The sequence below is a fragment of the Charadrius vociferus genome, unplaced genomic scaffold (genome assembly GCF_000708025.1).
Source record: "Charadrius vociferus isolate BGI_N301 unplaced genomic scaffold, ASM70802v2 scaffold532, whole genome shotgun sequence".
In the NCBI taxonomy this organism is placed as follows: domain Eukaryota; kingdom Metazoa; phylum Chordata; class Aves; order Charadriiformes; family Charadriidae; genus Charadrius; species Charadrius vociferus.
Window position 1 is genome coordinate 34,609 of NW_009647271.1, and position 26,352 is coordinate 60,960.

Genomic DNA, 26,352 nt, shown 5'->3' on the forward strand with positions numbered 1-26,352 from the left:
TTCAGCAGCCCCTGGGTCCTGGGAGGCTTCCAGTTGGGGCCAGAGCAGCTCCCACCTCAGCCATTTCCAGCTCCCCTGTGCTGCAGAGCCTGGACAGGAGCTGCCATCATCTTCCTCACTCCTATCACCTCTCCCCTGGGCCCTGCTCTTGCTGCCATTGCACCAAAGCACCTTTGCCCAGCAGCAGAGCCCAGCACAGGCCTGCAGCTGTCCGCCAGCCTCGGCCTTACCTGACACTGTGGAGGGGAGGAGGTGGTGCAGAATTTCCAGCTCCCCTGTGCTGCAGAGCCTGGACAGGAGCTGCCATCATCTTCCTCACTCCTATCACCTCTCCCCTGGGCCCTGCTCTTGCTGCCATTGCACCAAAGCACCTTTGCCCAGCAGCAGAGCCCAGCACAGGCCTGCAGCTGTCCGCCAGCCTCGGCCTTACCTGACACTGTGGAGGGGAGGAGGTGGTGCAGAGCAGAACACCCCAACCAGGAAATGTCACTGCTCAAAACACAGACCAGACCCTGTTAAAGGCAGTGCCTGTGCCGAGGTCACAGAGCTCCCTTTGTGCTCCAGCTACGCAGTGCCATTCAAAAGCAAAGGCTCAGCCCCTTTTAGGTTCTGTTTGGGTCAAAATAGAAGAAAACAAAGCCCCAAGCAAACAAAACAGTAAGAAGGGAAAAGGCAGCTTCCAGTCATATTCTCGTTTATTAAGGTCTATGCCAACCTCAGGAGACAGCTCTTCCTGTAAGTAAACAGAGCAGGCGGCTGCATCTATAATGAATAAATTTATTGTCTTACAAAAATCATTGTCTAGAAATATGGGTATACAAGAAAACAAGATATTTGCAGTCAGATGCCTGGTGGTCAACAGCCAGTTTGATTAAAAATATCCAAACACACACAACAAAACCTTTGCGACAGATGTTAAAGCTTTTAACCAAAAAAAGGAAATCCATGTTTTTTTGAGCATGTGGCAGAGGAAGTTTCCTAGTTAACACTGATTCATTGTCACTAATATCAATAATACCACTTGGACTAGAGAGGTACATGATATGAAGCACAGTCAAAATTAATACATTAAATCATTGTTATATAGGCAAATTATATATGTAACATTGTCTTAGTACTGTAGTGTCTAAGGCACTTTCTGTAATGTCAGTTTTTCAGCTATTTAAACAAAAAGAATGCTAACTACTCCCTGTAATACTGTTCAAAATAAAAAAAAAAAAAAAACCAACAACAACGACGGAAAAAAAAAATAAGGATTCACATCCACTGGCATGTTAACTCGTAGGCAGGCAACACCCATCGCTGAACCCCTGTAACCACAGGCTCCACGCGAGCCCCACACTGCACAGTACTGGCCCGGCTGCTCGTGGCGGGCCGCGGACCAGCTCCCTCGGGAACACCAGGCTGGCTGCTCGGGTGTCGCGTCAGCCTCGTCTCACAGTGCAGCCGCTCGGCTCCATGTCCTGAAGACTAACTAACTCGGCCATAAATTAATAAATTAATTTTGCCTGTGTTGTATGGTTATTTTCCACTGGTGTTCACATGATACTGCCCTTAATATATACACGGATCTGTTGGGCACGGCAATAGCGGCTCTCTGCAAACGCAGAAGTACTGTACAGATGAGGAACAGTGACGCTAATTCAGTTTGCCTGTACTGCAGGAACACTAACTGACGAAGCAGGTGCCGAGAACACTTCAAAATGGTATTGCAGGTTAAAAATGGACACTACTCACTCATCCCTACGTTTCCCTCTAACACTTCCCAAGGCCTTTTCACAGTTCACTCGCTGATTGTGTGCTCATCACAACAATTCGGAGAAAAGAAAGACAGAGGTGCAGTTTGGTCTTCAATGATCCAACAGACTCAATACAGCCAAGGGCCGTCTGAGCAGGGAGGAAATGGAAGGATGCTGTCGGTACGACAAAGCATGCATCGTCGTGACAATGGGTCTGTCCCAACCACCTGCCCTCTGGGAATGAAGTTTCTGTACTGATAAAAAAAAAAGTTTCATCCTTCACATGATGCTTTATAAAATGGCTTTACAATGAGTATCTGGAAAATAGATGCACTGAACAGAGACGATCCCATTTTGTTTACTATATATAAAAAAGCAGTTGTACCTATATCTGAAGCAGGGTACAGTATGGTGAGGCCGGAGAGCCTTAAGACATAGTTGACCTATGATAAGTAACCTTGTCGCATGCCGATGTTCCGTAAGGCAGATCTACGGCCACAAGGCGGTTCGGTGGTCAGGGAAGTCCTCCTCCTTCTGCCGACTATTGTGTAAAAGGTCTCTGCATGCAAACGGTGTGACGGGGCTCTACTCGGCAGGCGCCGGCTGCGCTTCGTTCACGTCGCTGCCTTTGCTCTCCGCGTCGTCGTCCGAGAGCTCCAGAGAGGCCCCTTCAATGTGCAGCTGGCGTCTCCCGGATCGACTGGAGGAGAAGGTGATGGGGCCGCCCCTCCTGCCAACAACAAGCAGAGCGTTATCGCTCACGGGTCACGTCTCTCACAGCCCGAGTCCCGCTGCTGCTGGCTGCCCCGAGAGACCTCCCCGCTGAACCCCAGGGGAAGGCGGCAGCTCAGCTCCAGGACACCCACGGGGCAAATTTCAGAGATGGGGTTTTGAAACCCTCCCGCTGTCCAAAGGGTCAACACACTGTGTGCAAACACGTGCTGGTACTCCTGCTTTGTTTCTACCATCACCTTAATTTGGCCAGTCCCAAGTAATTTAAAATACTGTCTCTGTACAAGTGCAGACCAAGTACTGGACAGAGTGGGTTCTCTATAAAAAAAAAAAAATTAATGCATTGCGTGCTCGCTTGAAGCGCTGCACCGCAGCCCTCCCACCATTCCTGCGAGCCCGCCAGCTCAGCGCTCTGTACCACTTGAATGGTTTCTCACCTTCAGTGACTCCCATCTGTACTTGCTACGACCTTGGGCTCAAAGACCTGCTCTCAGGGAACGAGCAGAAACACTCCCACCAGGGTGAGTGCAGAAAAAAGGGATCAGTAGCAGCCACTGGAGACGCCCGACTGAGCTGGCTCCTCTGTCCACCTATGGCCGGATTGAACGGGCAACCCCAGGGAACCTGCCAGCGTAAGCTCCGGAGAGTTCCGGCTCCAGAGTTGCCGGGAATATCCCTGTGGGCTGGCAGCTTCCTCATCATCCTCAGGCTCCATCCGCAGTTCCCAGCAGGCTCCAGTTTGACCCATCCCTTAACATTAGCTGCTCTGTTTCCGCAGTGCCCCAGCTGGATACTCCCCAGTGATGCACCGAGGAGGCAGTCTAGGGGCACATGAGGGCTTCAATAAACCGTGGACCGCTGCTCCTAGCACCACTTACCTTAGCCTGTTTTTCAGGGTGCTGACCTCCCGGCTCAGGCCCTCGTTGGCCTCCGTGGCATCATCCAGCTCACGCTGAAGTTTACGTCGAGAAGCATTCGCACGTGTGGCTTCCTCTTCAGCCTCCTCCAGCTGGCGTTTGAGCTGCTTCATTCTGGCATTTGCCTTTTCCATCTGAAATACAAAAAACAGGTCATCAGGATCAAACTCGGCAGCTGCAACCCCATGATTTGAGAGGTCAGCGAGGTTTGCCAACACCCTGTCCTCCCCGGCCACGCTGGCTGGAGATGAACCACCAGACTCCAGCGTGGACTCCCGGAAACGCCGCGGAGCTCCCAGGGTACACAGCGAAGCACCACACCAGAGCTCACACAGGGAGGCTCTGGCTGATGGCAGCTACTCTAGCGGTTTCGTGATCAAGACGGGGGTTCCCTCAAATGTTTTCATTGAAATGCTTCTCGACAAGCCCTTTCTACTCACACCATGGGTTTATTTGCCTTTTTTGAGAAGCAGGCCAAAGCTAAGCCCTTCCACCCACCTGCTCCTTGTACTGGTCTGCATGTCGACGCTCATCCTCCACCTGCATGAAGACTTCTTTCAATTTCTTCTCTGTACGACGCACCAATTTGTTGGCAGCTGCTCTCTCCCTAGAACAGCCAAAAGCCATAATTATTCCCAGTACCTGAAGGCTAAGAACACAAGATCTGTCCTTTCTGAAAGGCTCTCGCCTCATTCTCTACCTGATACCTGAGTCCTCTTAACATGTCTGCCACCACCAACAGAACCAACATAGTTTTAGTGTGCTGGTGGTTGACTGGGATGCAGCTTTGGGAGCGTAAAGTCTTAGCACTGGAGCAATACCATTACAGTGTGCAGGCGAGAAAGAGGGGCAAGAGGGGCTTCTTCACAATGATTGACCAGAGCAGCTTTAAAGTTATTGCTAACCAGCAACAGAGTCCTCCCGCGGAGCCAAAAGCGCAAAAAGAATGGAGATGGTGGTAAGAGAGCCCACCTTTGGATTCTGGGAGGAACTAGCAAAAAAAAAAAAAAAAGAGGGGGGGGAGAGGGAGGAGGAGGAGGAGGAACAAGTCACTGCAGAAAGACTTCTGCAGAGCACAGGATTCATCTCAACTAAAGCTCTCACACTAACTCAGGTTGCTTTGTCCAACCAGAGAGACCAGGGGTCTCACAGGGATGTTTTGTCTTGCCTGAAGAAACTTCTGCAGTGCCCTGTGGATCCCGGGATGAGCAGTCAACATACTCGCCTCGTTAACGCCAAGAGTTAGTTCAGCAGTTTCAGTTACGGCACAAGCAGATTCAGAACCTTTCAATCCCAGTTGCGTTACAGCTCTCTTGTTAAAGTGTCCCCCCTAAACAGTAGGTTTTAGATAATAAAACCTAATTCCCGCGCTGTATGTTCACATCTCGGCCCTACATAAACTTAAGGCACGGAGGTTTCAGACATTCAACCGACAGAGCAAACACGGGCAAACAGACTTTTTCCTTACTTGGCTTCCTGCTCAAGCTGTTCTTCTAGCTGCACAATCTTGGCTTCTAGAGTAGAAATTGTCGCCTTGAACTTAGACTTCACGGATCCCTCCAGTTCCTGGAGCTTGGCTTTCAGCTCCTTGTTCTGCCTTTCCAGCTGCTGTCGGGCATTTTCACTCTTCTGGGCAGCACTCCGCTCCCCAGCTAGCTCAGAATTAAGCGTGTCAACCTTTCGGAGGAGAAGAGGAGAAGATCATTTGATGCTATTCAGAGCCTCCACTTAACTGCACACTGAAAGACAAACTGCCCCAACAGCGTTGCCCACAACCGGTTCACCTGCAGCGTGGTTTTTCGGAACCGCTCATTGAGAAGCTCCATGTTGCTCTGCTCTTCCTCGAGCTCTTCCTCCAACTGTGCAATCCGAGCTTCCAGCCGGCGCTTCTCATCCAGCAGCGCTGACCTAGAAAGGGAAGTATTTGGGTCAAGACATGTTGAGATGTGATAGAAAGCTACCGGCTAGTTTGCTTCTGATACTTCAGGCATCGCAAATTGTCATGAGAAGCTTCTGTGTAAGCAATTCTCTTCATAACAACAAGGAATTTTTATCGTGAAGACAGGTCAATACAGCATTTGCGAGCAGAGTACCGGGAACTACGGCTGCTGGTGCCCGGAGTCCGACAGATGCACAATTCATACATTTGATGACTCACTTTCCTGAAGCGCTGTTTGCGATCTCGTCAGCCAACTCGTCCCTTTCTTGCTCCGCATGACGACGGGCTCTTTCAGACGCAGCAAACTCCTGCGAAGGTTTAAGGAAGATTCATTACAGCATTAGGAACCTCCAAACTTCTGCAAACAGTTTAGCCTTCTAATAACTTCTGGGAGACGCTGTGAAGTGCGATATCCCTGAGGCCTTTTAATGGATAAGCAGAAGCAACAGCTGAAGAAGCAAGCTGGAGACATCATCTTGATACGGCCCCCCCTTAACTGCCATAGAACTATAATGGATTTATTTCTCCCTGACCCTGAAGTGTTCCTCGCACAAAGTGAGGAGGGGAAAAAAAAAAAAAAAATCTGTGAAGATCAGTAACATTTAAGCCCTAAAGAGCAGGAGAAAACCATTCTGTCATACGCTTTAGCAAATACATTCAGTGTAAAGCGGGCACTAAATTAAGCAGATGTTTTTAGGTTCTTGCAGAGTACATAGCATGATCACAAGCAAAGTATAGAAAATAAAAGCTTTAGCACAGTAGTATAAACAGCATTGACTCTTATAAAACTGTATTAAGTGGTAGAAACAACCAGGCACTTGCTAAGAAAGACAATTAAATGCACTGCAAGCGAAGAACTAATGAGTTTGAAGTCTGCAAACGAATGACATGGAGAAGCTCTGGTAAACCGTAGGTAATCTGTAAAGGTTCAAACAGTGAAATCTGAACGACTGCTTCGAACTTCTGTCTGCAGCTAACACAGGACTAGAGAGGCACTCTCTTGCGTAAGGCAATTCTGCTGACGTCTGACCTCGTGCCAGACCAGGGAGATGATGGGAGATAAGTGATATGTACCAACTTCGAGCTCTTACGTGAATTGCCAACCACGAGGGAACACACGCCTATAAGAGAAAGGGCTGAGGACCTGAGATGGCAGTAATAAACCTCCACAAGTTTAAATGGTCCACTGAGGTTGAGGAGAGATTATTAAGTTCTAACGTAGTTCCAATGATCAATTTTAGTACTGCCACTGCGCACTGCACCTTCCAGAGACTCTCGAGCCACACTGATAGTTTTAGCGAGGTCTCAAATCTGTTTAAGCAGTAGTAAAGCTTTCCTGCCACCCAGGCAGAGAAATGAAGTCTGGGCTACTGGAACGATTCCTACAAAGGCAGAACGAGCTCACTAATGACCTGAGGCAGGGGGGGAAAAGGAAGTTCTCCCGGCTCCCATTTCTCTGTTCAACTCACTAGATTGCTTTTTCCTTTTTTTACTCTCCCATCTTCGCTTTACTCTAGCAAGAAAACCAAATTTCTTGGATTTCAATCTCACCTCTTGGAGCTGGAGTATTTCTGCTTCGAGACCTTTGAGCTTCTTTTCACTCTCTTTGGACTGTGCGAAGATCTCATCTCTGGATGCACGGGCTTCTTCCAGCTCCCGCTGGTAGTCTTTCATTTGAGCCTGCAGTCAGAGCAGGGGAAAGAAAAAGCCACACTGCATTAGGACAATCACAGGGTTTGTTAGCAGCTCTGAAGCATTTTGGTCCTTAAAAGGTAAGGCCTTCCTCCCAAAGTGACTTCATTCCACTTAAATGCATTTTCAGTTCTTATTTTCATTGTACAACTTTGCTTTCTCATCTTTCCACCATTCAATTCCTTGTCTGAAATATCACCTTGTAAGACTTCACCTCATTTATCTGGTATATTTCTTGTAGGAAAACACTCTAATAAAGAGCTGCTCAGTTACATTTGTCATGAAACTTATGGAGAGGTAAAGCTCTTGGAATGATTTGTAAAAGATTTCACAGAATCACAGAATTGTCAGGGTTGGAAGGTCCCTCTGGAGCTCCCCCATCCCACCCCCGCCAGAGCAGGGGCACCTCCAGCAGTGGCACAGGACGGCGTCCAGGCGGGTTTGGGATGGCTCCAGAGGGGGAGACTCCCCCACCTCTCTGGGCAGCCTGTGCCACTGCTCTGCCGCCCTCACAGCAGAGAAGGCCCTCCTCAGGTGGAGATGGAACTGCCCATGCTCCAGTTTGTGCCCGTTCCCTCTTGTCCTGTCACTGGGCACCACTGGAAACAGACTGTTCCCCTCCCCCTGGCACCCTCCCTTGAAGGATTTATCAGCATTGATGAGATCCCCCCTCAGTCTTCTCCTCTCCAGACTGAACTCCAGACTCTCCAAGTCCCTCAGCCTTTCCTCATCAGAAAGATGCTCCAGTCCCCTCATCGTCTCCGTAGCCCTTTGCTGGACCCTCTCCAGCAGATCCCTGTCTTTCTTGAACTGGGGAGCCCAGAACTGGACCCAGTACTCCAGATGCGGCCTCACCAGGGCAAAGTAGAGGGGGAGGATGACCTCCCTCCACCTGCTGGCCGCACTCTGCTTGATGCCCCCCAGGATGCCGTTGGCCTTCTTGGCCACCAGGGCACACTGCTGGCTCACGGTCATCCTGTTGTCCACCAGCACTCCCAGGTCCCTTTCCCCAGAGCTGCTCTCCAGCAGGTCAGCCCCTAACCCATACCAGTGGCATGGGGATATTGCTCCTGAGGTGCAGTACCCTACACTCGCCCTGGTTGAACTTCATTAGGTTCCTCTGCACCCAACTCTCCAGCCTGTCCAGGTCACGCTGGATGGTGGCCCAGCCTTGTGGGGTGTCAGCCACTCCTCCCAGTTTTGTGTCACCAGCAAACCAGCTGATGGTACACTCTTATCCCTTCATCCAGGTCATTGGTGAATATATTGAACAGGACTGGTCCCAGTACTGACCCCAGTACAATTTACTTAAATTGACTAAAAACCCCAAAAGTTATTACAAGTACGCAAAGAGAAGAAACCACTCTCAGTGCAGAAGTCACCCAACACTCCATTTTGCGCACCTCAAAGCATGTGTTCATACTTCCCTTAAGAAACACTGATAACAGACTGAGATCTTAACCTGCACGAGTTTGACTTGAGATGCTAAAAGAGTAAGAAAGTTGGAGAAACTGCATTTAATTTGTACGTGCATCTTTAGGATACCTCCAGCTGTGAGACCACTTATTTCAGGTGCTTGCACAAAAGCGTACAGAGATCGGGTACGAACTCTCCGGCTGCCCTGTCAGGGTACTGCTAGGTACCAGCACTTCTTGCTTTAACCTGCGCTCCCTCTCCATCCAGGGCTCAGTTCCAGAACTGCCTTCATTCATTTGAACTCGGATTTGAAGCAGGATTTGCCAAGGAATAAAGCGGACAGGGCAGAAAGGCAATTTAATTTGCCGCACGCTTTCCATGGTCTTGCTGTGGCCTCACGCTCCGGCAGCTTTGGGCCATGGCACTGAAAATCTTTGGCAAAACTGAACTGTACCAAATGTTGTATATTTTTCTAGACATGGGAAAGAAATCCTTGACACAAGGACTGTTTTTTTTCCTTGCCAAATTAAAGAAAAAAATGGGCATCTTGGAGCTTTTTAAAAGCAACCAAGATGTACTCCTCCTTTTTCTCTGGAGCGTTTTTGGTTGAAAATGCCTTAAAAAGTTCAACAACTTGAGGAAGCAGCAGTCAGCAAGAGCTGAGCTCAAAGCAGTAAATTCAAAGATACAAACAACCATAAATTTTAAAAACGCAACCTGGAAAGCAATACTAAATCCTTAGGCAGAGTGTTGAAATAAGGAAAATGATGATTACTGAATAGAAGTACGTGGGGGACAATCTTAACTCCTTACGTGCAAAAGGGTGAGAGGAGTTTTGAGCAGGTGATAAGCTCAGGCCAGATACTCTATGACACACGTCAGCGCAGCCGAGTCTGATACTCCTCCTGCCTTCAAGCTACTAATGTATTTAACGGAAAGCAACACCCTTGACAGACTGTCACCAGGAGAGAACGCAGCTCAGTTGATTAGCTGTGCCTACCTGGAGCTTACGTAGCTGTTTGATTGCTTCGTCTCGAGCTTTGTTTGCAGCTTCTATCTGACCTTCCAGGTCTTTGAGGTCCATCTCCATTTTCTTCTTGGCCGCCACAGCCAGAGCCCTCTGTTTGCGCTCATCTTCCAGTTCTGCCTCCAGCTCTCGCACCTGTGAATCAAAGCATTTAACGGGCTCAGTTCCAGGAACGGAGCAAACACGAAATCCCAGCAAAACGGTTCGGATGAATCCAAAAGGCCTTTGCAGAGCAGAATTAACAGTACTCGATTGGAAGAGACTAGAGAATGCAAGGTACGTGGGACGACACCGCAGATGGCAAAACCAAATCCACAAATTGGAAGCAGAGATCTCTGAACTGACAAACAGGGAAAACAAAGACAATCACTCTGTGAGGACTAAGGCACGGACTCCAGAGTGCGGTAAATGAAATCCACCTTATTAAGCAAGCGTGCTCTTTATATACTTTTCTACCAAGGCCAGTAATTTTCTACTTATTTACACCATCGCACATTCTAAAAGATCACGTTCCCACCGAAAGAGAACCTCCTTTCCCTGTGAGCAGCACCTCCTTATCGAGGGAGCAGCTTCACACAACTCCCCCCTCTGCCAAAACAGCGCTGCAGCTGCTTATTCCTCCCTATTAGTCCTACCACACTGAACCCTTCTTTTGCCTCAGTCCCCGACATCGCTCCACGTCTGAAGCATTTCCATTTCATCTGTTCAGCTGCTTAGCGATCAGGTTCTCGCCCAGCACATCTACCCACACTTAGGTATCACTCCGGGGCAGGTGCCACTAATTCTGACTGAATCACCGAGAGGAAATCAAGACATAGAAGCACCTCATTTTCTCAAGAGAAGGATGAAATCGTTCTCTCTGAAACAGCTGTGCTGCTAGCTTTTATACACCTACTTTTTTTTTCAAAACAAAGCAGAAAAGCAAAGCAAGCAGCCAGCCACCACGAGCTAAGTCAAACTCATACCAAAATAAAACTGAGACAGAAGTGCCACAGGTTACCAACGTGAAAGAATACCCTTCGTTTATGAATCGCGCCTCCCTCCTCACGCCAGGCCAAGAGCTCGTCCAGTGCAAAACAACAGCAATTTTGCATTGCAGTGAACTTCAAAAGCCTTCCAGGGCCAATGCTTTTTAAGAGATCTTTATATTGGTGATTCTCAGTAATTTGAAGGGTTTTTTTCTTGTGATAAATCTTGAAATACTAGGTGCTTTTTCCGTAAAGCTTCAGAAACGTTAATTTAGAACCACCTTTTCTTAAAACCAAAGTTTTAAAGGCATTTCTTGAGAACTCTACTAACACAAAGCAGATCTGAAGAGACTCAAGCCTGGCAGATCTGGAATCTTTGCCACAATTTTCATTTAGGCAACGTTCCCTGAATTACAGTCTGTCAGTTTATGTCGGCATCCATGGATTTGTTCCTGTACACCAAATAGGATGGGCTCGAAATACACCCATGCAGCAACAGCCAAATCTACTTCCACGTTGAGTGTGTTTGAGGCAAGACACAGCTGAATTGAAGGACCATCCGTAGCAGACTAACATTGTTGACAGTGGCAACTCCTCAACATGACCTGTTCTATTGTTCCTAAAGATTAGCGCTTGGCATTTCTATCGGATAGGATGTTTAAGCAGAGAGTTTTATTTTTCTGGTAGCAACTGATCACCAAAGCCACGGAGCTTTGGCAAGAGATCATCACACCCTTCCCACTATGAACTACAGTAAAATAGACATACTTGTTTAACCAGCATCCTCTTCTTCTCTTCATTCTGTTCATCTCTGGCTTGCAGATCTCTCTCAAACTGGGCTTTCATAGCTTGCATGTTCACCTCCAAACGAAGCTTAGCATCTTCCGTGGCCTGCAGTTCATCTTCCAGTTCCTCAAGCTGAGTCCTCATCTCTTCAACCTGCTGCTCTAAAGTTCTCTTTGACTTCTCCAGTTCATGGACCTAAGCCACAAACATCAATCAGGCCCTCTCCTTCAGGTATCTCAACATCAGCAGTTATTAACAGCAAAATAAGACATCATATGAACTCAGTACACTACATTTTGCGATGCTCTGAATTGGACAATGAATCAGAACAGGTAGAGCAGCATCTTTAAGTCTGTATTAAAGAAGCATAGAACCGTTCAGGTTGGCAGGGACCTTGAAGATCATCCCGTCCCACCCCCTGCCCTGGGCAGGGACCCCTCCCACCAGCCCAGGTTGCTCCAAGCCCCGTCCAACCTGGCCTTGAACACCTCCAGGGATGGGGCAGCCACAGCTGCTCGGGGCAACCTGCCCCAGGGGCTCACCACCCGCACAGGGAAACATTTCTTCCTCATATCTCATCTAAATCTCCCCTCATCCGGTTTGAAGCCATTCCCCCTCATCCTATCACTCCATACCCTTGGAAAAAGTCCCTCCCCAGCTCTCCTGGAGCCCCTTTAGGGACTGAAACCCAACAAACATCTGTGCAGATGATTGGAGAGATGAGCTGGCACAGAGAAACAGTAGTAGTGAGACAAACTCTTCAATCCAGCACAGGTGCCACTAGTCATCTGGCCAGCAACTTCTGCTCTCCATGTCTTGTAAAGAGGCCTGATGTTAATAAAGACCACCCCCTTATTCTGAGCATTAATTTCTCCAGAATTTGGGGTTATAAATCAGCTTCAAAAGATTCTATTTTTGTGTCAAATATACTTCTCCAGCCAGGGAGTTTTCTTGTGTTATTCCCTGTGCAGTATTTACCAAAATACGGTGTGGAAACATACTTACGTTTTTGCCCACATCGTCTTTAGAGCTCATTAAGTCTTCCATATCTGCACGCAACTGTTTGTTCTGTCTTTCAAATTCTTCCTTAGCTTCCAGGGCTTCTTCCAAAGCCCGAGCCAGAGACAGTGCTTTGGTTTCCTTCTCCCTTGCTTCTGCTTCAGCACGATCCCTTTCCTCTGCGTATCTGGCAGAAATGTTCTTTTCTTCTGCCAGCATCTGAACGTAAGAAATAATTAATCCATCTCTTAAGTTCTATAATCAGGTCCTTCCTGCCACAGCTGCTTAGTCAATGAAGTGGTTAATGCTCCAAGTTTAACTGGCCTTCAGAAGCTGTCTAGTCTCTCAATCTTGATCCAAGTGCTACTAACAAAACAGTTACAGCTACCGTGGGATGCGATGAGGAAAGCAAGCTACTAATCAAGATTAAATAAGTTTTATATTACTTTCAGCTTTCAGTCCTCACATCCTTTCTTAGTCTATCTTGAAGGATTCCAATACTCTTAAGTTTTTGTTCCAATATAATTGCCTTCTTGTATCTAAAGAGCTTATTACTTGATCTAAACAAGACTCAAAGCTGGCATTTAGCTCACCGAAATTATACGTGACAAGTTACTCTTAAGAAAGGCCAAGCTGCTCACAAAAGACGTATCAATAACAACAGTACTCTAGTCAGGGCCTTCTTTAAACACGGCTCATTTATGCAGTAACACTATAAACAAGGTGCCATTTAAAAACCATCCAAAGCAGCAAGGTGACAGGAAACCAGACTACCTGATCAAACTTTTTCTGCTTTTTCTCCAAGTTCGAAACAATCTGGCGCTGATGATCTAGATCTACCATCAAGTCATCCAGCTCTTGCTGCAGGCGATTCTTTGTCTTTTCCAGTTTGTCATAAGCCATTGCTTTCTCCTCTAGACGTTGGCTTAAGGACTCCATGTCCTTCAATAATTTCTTCTTATTTTCTTCCAAGCCTTCAATGGTTCCCAAGTCATCATCTACCTTTTTCTTAGCATCAGCCAACTGAAATTTAATAAAAGAAAATAACGTTCCTTAGTGCATCACGAGAAGGAAAGAAAGGCATCAGGTCCAGAATACCAAACCAGAAATAGATGTTATTGTCAGCTAAAGTAACACCACAACTGTGAGCTAGCAGGACACTAAGTAGGGGAAAGTCCTGCCCACCCCAGTTAGTTGTACCGGTCGTTATTGCAATGGAGGAAGACCACAGGAAATTGTATTCTGAAATCTAGTCTAGCATGTGTGCAAATTACACAATGTTTTTCCCCGAGAGGTCTGGGACACCAACTCCCCTCACCTGGCACGCGCAGGCCTTACAGAAGTCCTGCCATTTACAACAGCTCACCTGTGACTGCAAGGCGAGCATCTGCTTCTCCAAGTTCTTTCTGGCCTCCTCTTCCTCCTCCTGCTGCTCTTGCAGGTTGTTCTTCTCCTCTTCCAGCTGCCTAATCCTACTGCTCAGGTTGAGTTTCTGGCGGGTTTCTTCCTGAAGCAGCTCCTGTGACACAGACAGACACATGCAAAGTTCAGTTTGGTTCACAGTGTAACTGTGGCTTTGGGCTACCGCCCTCCAGTACTCTCTACGGAGTTTCAGGTTTGATTATTTTTTTTTAAAGCATTTTTGTACAAGGACAACCTTATGAAGACATCCGTAATTTGGGTTTTCAAAAAGGCACTTCTCATTCATTTCACGCACATTTAAACCTTTATAAAGCACGTTTCTCATCAGGGAATCCATGCCACTGTCATTTCTAGAGGTTAATGGATGATACTTTTCCATCTTTAAAGGGACGAGCACTGAAGTCACCTTCAAAGTTTATTTTTCTTCTTTCAGACAAGCATATAGTCCCTATTTTAAACCACCTGGAAAGAATATATAGCAGCAAATCCTGCCATGGCAGCATGCTTCCAAGTTTGGCTGCATTGCTTAAATATAAAGGTCAGTTTAAAGATAGCTGTAATTTGGCAGTAGAAACTTCTGTCGCAACAGAAACTAGTGGAAGGTGTAAGCAACCCCCCCTCCCCCATCCTATTCCTCACAGAGGTCTTCAATTGTCATCAACATTACTGAAGTAGTCACAATAGGATTTTTATACAGGGGAAAAAAGAGTATATGGGGGAAAAAAGTGAGGAATACATGCATAAAGCTGCAATATTTAACTCCAAACCAAACACTGGCATTTTTAAGAACTTAAGCCATCAGTAAGAGACAGGGCATTGTCCCTCGTGCATTTCCTATACCCCAGGGCTCTTATTTACATTAACATTCTGCTTGGAAAGGCTTTTTTGACTTCATATTTACCTCCTACAGAGACTAAGAAATAAAAGAGAAACTGAAAGGCTGTGGTCTATCAAGCAGTGAATCTCAGATAATGAAAACCTGGCTCCTCAGGTAGCTGGGCAGTCATTACACATCACATTTCAGCAGACTTCAATAGGAAGTACAGCTTCTACCCAAGGGACTTTCCAAACCATGAATGCAAATATATTTTCTGTTACGCAGTTAGCATTTTAACGAGGAACAAAGCTTCAGTGCAAAGTTCAAGCTGCACTGCACACACACCTGTGTATCCTGAAGCTGAGATTCCAAACTAGCCGCATCCTTGGCAAACTTAATGCCTTTCTTCTCTGCTTCCTCCAGGAGACTTGAGACATTATCCAACTCGTTCTGCAAAGCAAACGGTCTAAAGGTAACAGCATGCAGCCAACTCACGGCAAAGCTTACATCCCCCTGGGAGCTGGAACCGCAGAACACAAAACCTCAACAAATTCCAGGAATGGCAAGACAGCGATAGATCCCAGTACAGAGATACAACAGGCTAAACGCACTGACATTCAGTTAGAAACTTGAAGTTGGATGTCAATCTTGAATGTAAGGGTATAACATAACCAGCGTTAGGCATGCTATTTAGCAGAGCACGTCATTCTGATATCCGCACTCATACTTAAACGTTATCTTTAATTATAGGACCATATATTTTACGGGACCACTAATTCAGGGATTATCAGGGTGGCAGCTGGGTTTAAAACATCACTGCAAGAGAAGAGGGTCACTGCCAGGTGCCAACTCTTGCTGTTTCAGGCTATGCTACTTGTGTATCCAGGGACGGACTGCCTCCCGAAAGCTTGCCCCAAAAAGAAATAGGGGAAGCGCTTTTTGAAGCGCATTAGCTTGATTTGCCTAAAGTACTTGTTACTGTGGTTTAAAAGTCAGCCCTGACTGCATTTTGTCCAGATTCTCCAATTCCCAGAAGAACAGGCTGTTACTTGCAATCATTATCTGTCACACTCCCACCTTTGAAGCACAAAAGGAAACTTGTGGCCATCCTTAATCAGTACATTCTCGCTCACACCTACAAATGAGCTCAGCCCGATCTACCCAGTTCCACACCCAAGCCAGAAACCCGTCGGCCAGCTGTCAGAGTCTCCTACAGGATCTGGTCTCCAGGATGGAAAGCCACGTACTTAAAAGCCACTATAATTCTCAGAGAGCCCACGTAGTTCAGGATTAACATCCCGGCTGTCCAGCTGTCTCCACCTGAGGCACGTCACCACTTTAGGGCTCCTCAAGTACACGAATGCGTGACTGAGATCACCTCCCACATTAACCACAGACCCAGCCCCCGCAGACCTAGCTGCATCTTTGAAAGTCGTTTCTCTGAGCCGTTTCTGCGTATGGTTAATATGCCTTTTACTTTCTTGCATGTTTTTCAGCAGTTTAGGACTTCCACACAGCCTTACCTGCAGCTTGTTAGCTTTCTCCGCTAGTTCCACCCTCAGTCTCTCTCCCTCTGTGACCTTGGCCGTTAGCTCTTGCACCTGAGCATCAAGCTTCTTCCTCTTGTGTTCGGACTCTGCCTTGACCTGCTGCAGTACCTTCACTTCACAGGCCAGCTCCTTGTTGTCGGACTCGAGGCCTTGCTTGTTTTTTTCAAGGTTGGCTTTGAACTAGGAAGAACAAAAAGCAAAGAAATTAAACTTTGTTACGTATCAATAAAGTTTTCTGCTAAAAACATTAACTCCAGCAAACGGGGTTTACAAGTTCAAAAATAAAACAAGTGCTCAGCAAGTTGTAAGGAGGGAGTGTTTAAAACGGTGCCATGTAACATTCTGTGCACGTTATTTAAAGACCGAGTTTTTCCAAGTTATTCCACTCTCAGATACCACAGGTAACACTGAGGACCAGAAGATACTTCTACAAATTCAGCAAGATCTGGGATGTCAGTGCTATGAAACGACTGAGGAGTAGCACTGCAAGTAGGAAGGAACGTGCCCATTACCAGACCAGCACGGCTCGTCTCACAGAAATAAAAAGAAAGATTATCAACTAAAGCTGTCCTGATTTTAGTCAGTGTAGCAGCCAGGAAGTGCGTAACAAAGCACTTTGCACCACTGCACTGAGATTTGTCAAGAACCTTTAAAAAAAAATAATAACTGGCATAAAGGATGTTTAAGTCCCATTGTATCATCAGAACTAACATCACCTCATCACAGGACCTTTGCTGAAGACTGCAGGGTATTTTACCATCTTTTCATACTCTTATTGAGAAGATTTAAGGAATAAGGAGCAGAAGACATGCGCAAGATCTTCAGGTGAATAAACTACGACTTCCACCATCTTTAACTGCTATGTTTCTCACTTAGTATGTTAAGTTTAGGAAGCTTGTGACGTACTCCCTACATACAAATATTACTACAGTATATGAGTGGTCCACACACACATTCGTGAATGACCAAGACTAATTTCACAAACTAAAGATACTGGTTTTTTGTTCTGACAGTGTTGGAATAATTCTACTTTTGAAGACGACACTCAAGCTACGCTCGCAGGAACCACGTTGTCCAGGTGTGCCTCCTCCTGCCTGCTCCGGCAGTGGCTTCCAGAGAACACAACACAGCTGTGCGAACTGGCAAGATACCCCAACAGAGAGCAGCACTGGAGGGCACCGTACAAGCACCAAGTTACGAGTGGCTGGAAGAATTTTCACACTACCTGCACTCACAGTTTGTTATTTGTGAGTGCTGACATTACAATTACCCTATTCGGAAACTTTTTGCAGTTCACTCATGCAGAGAACTGCTTTTCACCAAATAAGCTGGAGAATCCCTCCAGAAGTACTACATGATTTATCCCAGGTGTGCCGTTTCCAAGGCTAATGAACGCTTTTCGGACAGATGCCAAGACTGTCTAATAGTTGCAATGTATTCAAACCAACACGATATATTTGATTCAACTGCAATTGTTATGCATGTATAGAGGACAACTTAGCTCTTCAGATACCAGCAGAAGGGAGCACACCACTTATGGCACTTATAAAAAGTCCTGAAGCAGAAAAGTGTATTTCTAGAATTGTCTTCTCACCCTTTTGGCCTGTTCGAGTTGCTCCGAGAGCTCTTCCAGAGCAGTAGCATGCCTCTGCCTGATTTCCTGGATCTGCGCTTCATGGTTTTTCGTTTCTTCTTCAATTGCTTTCTTCAGTTCAGCCACCTCCTGCTCACGCTTTGTCCTAGAGGAAGCATCGAGGGTTATCAAAAATCAACATTTTAGTCTTTTGTACATTAAAGATGAATTTTAATGGCGCCTTCTTACACAGGCATATGATCCTACCTCAGCTCTTGCTGTGCTGCAGTGGTATCCAAGGTATCTTCCAGTTCGGTTTTTAAAGCCTCCAACTCTTCACTTAAATCTCTTTTCTGCTTTTCTGCCTTGTTGCGGGATGCTTTCTCAGACTCAAGATCCTCCTGGAGTTCTGCAATTTGAGCCTGCAACTCTCTGATCACTTTCAGCGCATTGTTTTTCTGAACTGCTTCTTCATCACCTCTGTTAAACAGATGCACAACAGCTAATGATATTTCACAGCTTCTGATCTATTCTCGTAACAGTCTAACATTTACGTACATAAACAACATCAACTTTTCCATTACAATAAAACAGACCTCTAAAACTTCACGGATAGAAACCCCCTACTGTTATTCTCCAGATCCTGACAAGCGCAGTGCCCCAGGTACTATAGATGCGCTGTCAGAGTTATGCTTTCAAGTTTACATTTAAATATTCCAACTTTGTAGATCTCAACCCTGTCCCAAAAAGGCACTGTCTGTAGATCTTTCTCGTCCCGCAAAATTATAGATCATTACTCAAAAACCACAGAAGGTGTTTAGTTATAACACGTGACTGGAAGACTACCACACAAATTTTGGTAACGTCTCTCCATCCCAATCATTGAGAGCACTCTAAGACGACTCACTGCGAATTGCACACTTTTTCTCTCCTGAGGCTGAACTCTGGGAGACAAAAAAAAAAATAACCTTCCAGAGCCCAAACACTATTATATCCTGGTAAAACTACTTTTTTTTTTTAGGTTTGTAGAGCAAGGATGCCATTAAAACAATGAATTCCACTGTTTGCCATGTCTACACACAGTACGGGTGTCTAGAGATGCTCTTAGCACAACCGTGAACTGGCTTCTGCTTGAACATTCCCGGTTCTGATGGGTTCACAATCCACTGAAATTCTGTCTGGGAAAGTAGGTTCCTACCACACTTCTGCAGTCATAAACCCCATCGTGTCTAACCTAGCAAGAGCAGCCTGGAGTTCTTCCTCTTTCTTGGCCAGCTGGATCTTCAGCTCTTCAATCTGGGCTTGCAGCTCAGCTATTTGGTCCTGTAGGTCTGTCGTTTCCCCATCAAGTTTTCTTTTAGCTTTTTCTAATTCTTGACGAGTCTTCTCCTCCTTTTTTAAGCGCTCTAAGGAAGCAAAGAATTATGTTTATATGCAATTTTATCTCTTGTGATCCTCAAAAGGTTCAGGGGCAGGGCCACGGGGTGGCAGGAAGGGCGGGAAGTTTTATTTACGCTGCATCAGTTTTCTCCAGTCTGCAGCTGGAAGGCTGACTGGGAAAGATGAAATAGCAAAGTAGAACTGTATGATCTAGATAGAAAGTCAAGAAAAAGCCAAGGACTGGAGGAAAAAAAAAAGTTTGAAATAAGGGAACAGAAACATAATGTCATCTTGAGAGAAAATGAGGAAAGGGATCTAACAGAAGAGCTGTCTGAACTTCTAGGCCAGATGATCACAGACATCAGGATTCAAAAATAAAGATCAACTACGGACTGGAAAAAATGATGGCTTGCCTAGTTTTGGAAGGGCTAGGCGAGACTCCAGAAGGTCTACTGGAAAATAGTATAGCTTAAAGAAAACTTGGATAGAGAGTTTTCGCAAGAATCTGTGCCACTAACTCCCACCCCACGGATATTTCGCAAGACTCTGCAACTGTGATAGCTTCCAGCAATTTACCTGTGCAGCCCAGCTCCTCCTGCCTCAAGGTATTTCTTTGTGAAAAGCATCCAGTTATCAGTGCCGCAGCAATAAAACACCTTTAGTTGATCTGCCTGTTGTCTGATTAAGATCGTTACCGGCTGCATTGTTTACAGTTAGCTAATGACCAGGTGTGCAATGAATTTAAGTCACAGGTTTTGCCAAACCATTGGCGCTTAGCGTAGCTTCAGCACAGATTCTAAATGCATGAGCATAAACGTAAGTCATTAGACTTTTTCAATACTTGTGCATCCTCAGTGCAGAGATTTCTCTCACACCCTGAGCCTGCTACTGGAGCAGGACATCATCTGCTCCACAGGAAGGGAGCCCTGTTCAAGAACTGTCTCTCAGAGCCGCCCAGGGCTATCTGGTATTCTCCAGACAATTGAAAGTAACACCGTTTTTCTCTAAAAAGAGTTCCTCATTCAAAAAAATAGCACTTTGCCCCTCTGCTTTTACACTGTATTTCTGGTGAGTGACAGAACAGTGTCGTAAGATCAATTTTGTAATTGAGAAAGTCCATAGTAAATTGAGTTAGATTTTTTCTTCCCCTAATTTCAGTGCCTAGCAGTGCCAAGACCCTAGCAGAGAGACCTTAACGGCTTCTTGAATCATCTCCAAGAGTAAATATCATTTTACTGTGCTTTACTAGCCAAGGAATTGCATGCCTTATATTTAAGCTTTAATTTCCATTTCTAAGGCCATCAGTCTTGGAATGGCACCATAACCAAACACATCTGTCAAGTATCTGCAGAAACACTAGTCCTGATTTAAGCACATAACTCCTCGAGCATTATTTTCCAGGAGAAAAATCTTACGTATGCCCAGCTTAAGGTCTAGGAATATGGTTTTTAAAGGAAAGGTACATCAATCACCTACTATCCCTACTAGTTTAATACCTTCCTATACAAGATTAAACTTTGGTATTCTTCCATAAGTACATCAGTTTTAAAATATGTAGCAAGACAGGCCATAATACAGTAAGTGGAAAAATTATTCCCAAATTAGGGCATATAGAGCAACTTTGCCTTATATTTTGCAACTTTGACTTGGCAGTCTATTAATGTTGCACAATAGCTATTTACAGCCATAAGTAATTTAAAAAAAAACCATAAAATCAAGAGAGGCTACATATAGGGCTAATTTAGCCTGTGACAACACAGGCAAAACAATCAGAAATAAATGCCCAAAGAAATGGAACCAGTTCAGAGAAACAAAGTATTAGGAAAAGCAAAACAATTCAGACTTGCTTATTCAAAAAAATATTAGAAGCCTAATGAATGCCTACGAACGTTCTTCCAGAAATATGTTGCTCTAATGTGTTACTACAGAAAAGCGCAGCAGCTCCCCAAGAGACAGACGTTTTTTACCTGGTTACCAAGGGATGCGTGCAACAACATGAATTCCTGAGCGTCTATAAACCAAACGGATCCTCAAAAATGAAAAACTAACAAGTTAAACACGAGAAAGATGGAGCAGCCAGACGCAACACGTCTCCCAAGCAACACAAATTTCTTTCAAGATTTAGACAAAAATAACAGCTGTTAAGGCATCTACATCTAAGGTTACACTTGGCAGACTGGACCCGATACTGCACAACTGCGACAAGTGATGTCCACACTGTTAACAGGCAGATGTAGCCAGAACAAACCTTCCAAATCAGTGATCATCATTTCCTGCTTATTCTTGAGTTTGGCCAAGTTCTTGGCCTTTTCTTCTTCTTCAGCCAACTGCGAAGTACATTCAGCAATTCGATCCTCCATCAGCTTTTTTTCCTAGTTAGGAGAAAGAGGAGAAAGAATTCTAAAATACAATTTGCAGAGTCTCTAAGCAGCACAAATAACTGCATATACAAAATCCATATAGAGGTCTCATAGTATAGTGTATTAATATAGATTTGATTTCAAGTGACTGACCTGTCAATATTAAGGATCAATTGGAACAGTACAGAAACATGAACATTTGTTTTCCAAGAAAGTGCGACTTAGAATTTAACGCACCGGAGGCCTGGTTTTGGGACAGCGTTTGCTGTACAGTTTTGGAAATCTGTTTGCAGAGAACAACAGTAGCTATGACAAACACTGTTTCCAGCTCTTAGATTTGGAAGACTCACGAAACTGGAAAGAACGTATGGCAAATACTTCCCTTTTGAAGGGCAGTTCAAAAGAAGCTCCAACTGTCTCAACTTCAACCTGTTCAAACCCCACAGGTCTTCACATGCAAACTTCATAGCTAATGCAACAGCGGTCACCAATGTTTTTAGAGCTATCACTCGGCACTACTATTACTTATGTACAGAATCTCCACCGCACATACTGGTCTCACCTTCAAAAATTTGGAATTTTGGTCCTCCAACAGAAGGATCTCTTCCTCCATCTTCTTGATCTTAGCTTCAGCTGTCACTTTTTCAAGCTGCAACTTCTGTCGAGCTCCCTCCTCCTCGTCAAGCTGTTCCTCTAGGTCCTGGGAAGAAAGGCAATTCCATCCGTGCATTTTCCAGGTTACCCATGTGTTAGTTTATTTTATTTATTTTTTTTTTAACTTGGTGAAAAAAGTGTATTTTGAAAAGCCACCTGCCCTAAACTAACACTAAAAAGGCATTCGCTTTGTTAGATTCATCCACAGTATCAATGATCTGGTAATGAAATTAAGGGCCATGTGATACACATGGAATTTTTTTTTATACTCTGTATTTCAGCTTTGGCTGAAATATGCTGTCTAGGAAACACAGACTCACTTCACCAGTCTTTCACCATCCTAATTCTGAACATAAAATCAATTTTTAAAAAAATAATCTGCTTAACGACAACCAAATCAGGTCAGGCTTTATGTCAAACAGTTCTGAGCATACTGAAGATTCTCAGCCACACATGAATGGAAACTTAGTGAACAGCATCAAGAGCTGCGAGATGTGGGATTTATTTCCCCTTCAAGTACCATGAATATTTTGAAAGACAGGTAAGTTCTCAGGTATCCCCTTTTTCAAAGTCCCCGTGGATTCAAAAGGAAGCATCTAAACCATCTGATTTTCACAAAAAACCCAAGTAACTCAGAGAAGATGAAGTTGTCTTAGTTTCATAGAAGTCTAAAAGGAATATTCTTCACTATATTCACTGGACTTCAGTCAAAAAAAAGAACATTTCTCTCCTAAGCGACACCATCCCATCAGTCTCTGGGTAGGCCCCACACAGTCATTCCCGGGTCCTGCCCACTCGAACGCGCTTGCTACCTTTAACACCCTCTGTGTACGCTATAACTACCAACAGGGCATGTTGACTTCTTTCCTCACCCTCGCATGCCCGGAGACCACAAGAAGCTAAACACACCGAAGACAGGGAGAGAAGAGAAAGAAATTCAAATTGATTTTATTCCACACGTGGTGCTAAGGAGCTACATTCCTCCGTGCCGCAGAGATGTCGAGGGAGCTTTCCCATCCTTACCTGCCCCATTCGCATGCTTTCCTATTTCCGGTTACCAAGAGGCATACCTGAATATGGCCCTGCATTTTCTTTTTCTCATTCTGCAATATTTGGTTTCTTTCCTCTTCCTCCTCGACCCTGGACTCCAAATCATGGAGAATTTCTTCCAATTCTTGTTTTTTGGCAGCCAAGCGAGCCCTCATCTCCTCAGCTTCTGCAAAGAGCTCCGTCTCAGCCTGTAGCTGCTCTGCAAGAATGTTCTTCTCTTCTAGAAGCTGCAAATATACAGAAAGGTAGTGAAGCAGCAAAAACAACATTTCCAAGTCTCATGAGACAATATACTCATGACAACTACAAAGTTACTTAAAGGCCAAGTTCTGCTCCCATTCTAGACTCCTTGGTCAACATCCAAAAATGAAGACTTTTAGCAGAGGGCTTTATCAGCAGCCCAGAAGACACCACTTTTCCTAATAGCGCTACAGCAATATTCACTCACTTGTCCCCCCAGTTTAAGGAACGTGTCCTGTTCTACCAGCAGCAAAAAGATGAGGGAAGTACCCGTTTCCTGGACTGTCCCTCACACTCATCCCTGCCTAGCAGCATCCCCCCCAGCGCCACGGAGAGCTGGGCTGAAGCTGACACTTGGGAGTCACTGGAGCAGAACCGGAACGCATTACTTCTTGCTGTGTAAATGCAAGAACAGAATACAATAGTTCTGGTTGGAAGGGACTAAGTCCAACTGCCTGAGTACTTCAGGGCTAACCAAAAGCTAAAGAACATTATTAAGGGCATTGGCCAAATGCCTCTTAATCACTGAGAGGTGTGGGGCATCAACCACCTCTCTAAGAAACCTATTCCAGTGTTTGACCACCCGCTCAGGAAAGAAATGGTTCCTAATATCTAGTCTGAAACTCCCCTAACACAGCTTTGAACCATCCCCACGTGTTCGGTCAACAGATACGTGGACCACCACCTTCTCCACGTCCCCTCCTCAGGATACTCTAAGAGAGCAATGCCCTCAGTTGCCCCTCAGTCTCCTTTTCTCCAAACTAAGACAAACACAGTGTCCTCAGGTGCTCCTCCTAGCCCATGCCTTCCAGCCCTTTCATCAACAGGAACTGCTGCTTTGCCTGTCTAGATATTCATCCCAGTTCCATCATGTCTCATAATTACCCCAGCGATACCCACACACCCCTCTAGCTTTACTGATACTCCTTTAACGTTTTTTTAAATTGACAGTGTTACTCAGTGTTAATTCATTTTCAGTTTTATCCAATAATTGCCATAATTGCTTCCCACTTCTTAAACACCACATGTACACCACAAGTATGCTACCCCGAAAGCACAGCTGAAAAGGAAAATGACACTGCAACTGAAGTTCTCCTGTAAACTCAGATAGGCCAAAAAAAGTTTAGTTTTGTTAACATGATGGTTCTGCACTCTCAGAGAACAGCTCATGCTACGTCTTCCTATTCCAGAGCGTGAGAGAAGGTAGCTCTCCTGATTCAGTGCTTTTGCTCACATGCGACTCCCCAGCGTGGCTCCCTGACACAGGATCTACTGCAATATACGTTCTACATATCAAAGCTGATCTTGGGCACAAACCTGTTGATGTTTCCTTTCCATTTCCTCAAGCTCTGCCTCCACTTTTGTCTGTTTTTCTTTCACCTTCATTAGCTCCTCGTCCTTGGCTTGAAGTTCTTCTTCTTGACGAGTGACCTGAAGAAGAGGCTTCACCTGCAAAGATTCGAAATGAACAAGTAAGAAACTGCATCTCCCTATTTACAGAAGCCAAAAGAATGCAACAGAATATAACAAACCTTTGTGAAGACTCTCCACCACTGCCAGTGCCTAAGCTTTAAATATGCAGCACAATTCCTCTGCAGGATTTTCAGTGCGCTCAGTTGCTGTTGTTTCTTTGCAAAGGCCCTTAAAACAGAAAGAGCAAAACATTTCATGTTAAATACAGCCGCGCATCTGTCCATGGTTTTAATTTTTAGGTTACCTAATCCTAGAGCACTTGCAGACCATAAATAGGCTTATTTTTCAGTTTCAGTGACCACACTGATCTATGAGTACTCATTCCTTACGTGAAGGGGCAGAGCAAGAGCTGGATTCAACCGTTTTCAAAACAATAATTACAAACGCTGTTTGTTCTTACGCTTAACAGACTTTCTTAAAAAAATAAAATCAGGATGGGTTAGATGCTGAACTGTTCTTTAATTTCAAAAAAAGTAGCTTTCCAAAACCTCTCCAAGAACCTCCAGTGGAGCAGAAAGATTTTTTTCGCAGCCACTAGCTCTACATGCACAGCTGCACGTCTCAGAAAGGCAAGATTAAGGAGGGCAGCTATTGCTATGGAATGAAGGTGCAAATTCTTATTTTCAGGTAAAAATGCACCTATTTACCCTGGATATAACTACACATTATCAGGCACCAAGCTTGCTTAAAAAAAAAAAAAAATAATCTCTCTCCTGAAATGGAAATTTTTATGCACAGGTGGCTATCAAAGGGACTTAGGATGACCACGAGAAGATCAAATCATAAAAGCACACATACTTCCTAGCCAGATATCCTCTACAGACCGCCTGGAAGAAGATGATAATGTCCGTGATCTTCAGATCTCGTTCTTCTTCTAAGTGTGCCAAGACACCAGCTCGGAAAAAGATCTTGCTCTGTCCAATTCGGTATAAGTTGGGGTCCAGCTCTAAGGCTCTGATCTAAATGGACAGGCAAGCACATTGTTTGTACATCAAGAAAAGGACAATTTTTGTTTCAAGTTTTCAATGTTTTAACAATAATTTAGGTATGAACACTTACCATACGCTCACAGGCTTGCTTACCATCCATAAAACCTTTCGGAATTGCATTGGGAGTAAGGATCTCATACCTTTAAGTCAAACGAAAAAAACACCTTTACATTCAACAATAAGCTCCATTATTCTAAACCCACAAAGCTATAGTCACCAAGTGCACAGTTAAGGAATTGCTCCAGAAAGTTTTTCCAGAAGTCCATTTTCGATTGTTTTTTATTTCCCTACTGTCTTTAGAATAAACTTGTAGTATTTAACTGCTTCAAGTCCAAGCCACTTCAAGACCTCACAAATGGTTTTAGACTTTCTTCCAGTTGGGTTGAGGGGGTGGGAGGAGCATCTACTATTACTAACCAAGGATTATCTCAAAAAGTCAAGAGACTGTTCCTACTGTTACCTCTGTCTAAATTCCTGGAAGACTATCCTGTTTGGAAATCCTTGTCGACAAATCCTTATTCCTTCCAAAACACCGTTGCAACGAAGCTGATCTAGAACCAGATGTGGATCCAATTTTCCAGCCTGGACAAAACAAGCATGATTTTTACTCTTTATTTAGTTTGTATTCA

General features: G+C 45.0%; 1 protein-coding gene across 4 annotated transcripts in view; it reads right to left on the reverse strand.

Annotated features, from left to right (window-relative positions):
• Positions 1-2,005: 2,005 nt before the first annotated feature.
• The window catches only part of MYH10 (myosin, heavy chain 10, non-muscle), a 106,564-nt gene continuing 82,217 nt past the window's right edge, over positions 2,006-26,352 (reverse strand). For all 4 annotated transcript variants that reach the window (XM_009880005.1, XM_009880003.1, XM_009880002.1 and 1 more), the window contains 25 exons: positions 26,184-26,305; positions 25,794-25,863; positions 25,533-25,693; positions 24,794-24,902; positions 24,579-24,710; positions 23,042-23,248; positions 21,880-22,017; positions 21,206-21,329; positions 18,812-18,983; positions 17,845-18,057; positions 17,599-17,743; positions 15,978-16,184; positions 14,800-14,904; positions 13,582-13,734; positions 12,990-13,238; positions 12,222-12,434; positions 11,199-11,411; positions 9,436-9,597; positions 6,879-7,007; positions 5,547-5,635; positions 5,173-5,296; positions 4,857-5,065; positions 3,887-3,995; positions 3,350-3,522; positions 2,006-2,469 (listed from right to left, as the gene is read on the reverse strand). In XM_009880005.1, the coding sequence (XP_009878307.1) occupies positions 2,325-2,469; positions 3,350-3,522; positions 3,887-3,995; positions 4,857-5,065; positions 5,173-5,296; positions 5,547-5,635; positions 6,879-7,007; positions 9,436-9,597; positions 11,199-11,411; positions 12,222-12,434; positions 12,990-13,238; positions 13,582-13,734; positions 14,800-14,904; positions 15,978-16,184; positions 17,599-17,743; positions 17,845-18,057; positions 18,812-18,983; positions 21,206-21,329; positions 21,880-22,017; positions 23,042-23,248; positions 24,579-24,710; positions 24,794-24,902; positions 25,533-25,693; positions 25,794-25,863; positions 26,184-26,305 (3,873 nt within the window). In that variant the 3' untranslated portion in view covers positions 2,006-2,324. The remainder of the gene's footprint in view (positions 2,470-3,349; positions 3,523-3,886; positions 3,996-4,856; positions 5,066-5,172; positions 5,297-5,546; positions 5,636-6,878; positions 7,008-9,435; positions 9,598-11,198; positions 11,412-12,221; positions 12,435-12,989; positions 13,239-13,581; positions 13,735-14,799; positions 14,905-15,977; positions 16,185-17,598; positions 17,744-17,844; positions 18,058-18,811; positions 18,984-21,205; positions 21,330-21,879; positions 22,018-23,041; positions 23,249-24,578; positions 24,711-24,793; positions 24,903-25,532; positions 25,694-25,793; positions 25,864-26,183; positions 26,306-26,352) is intronic.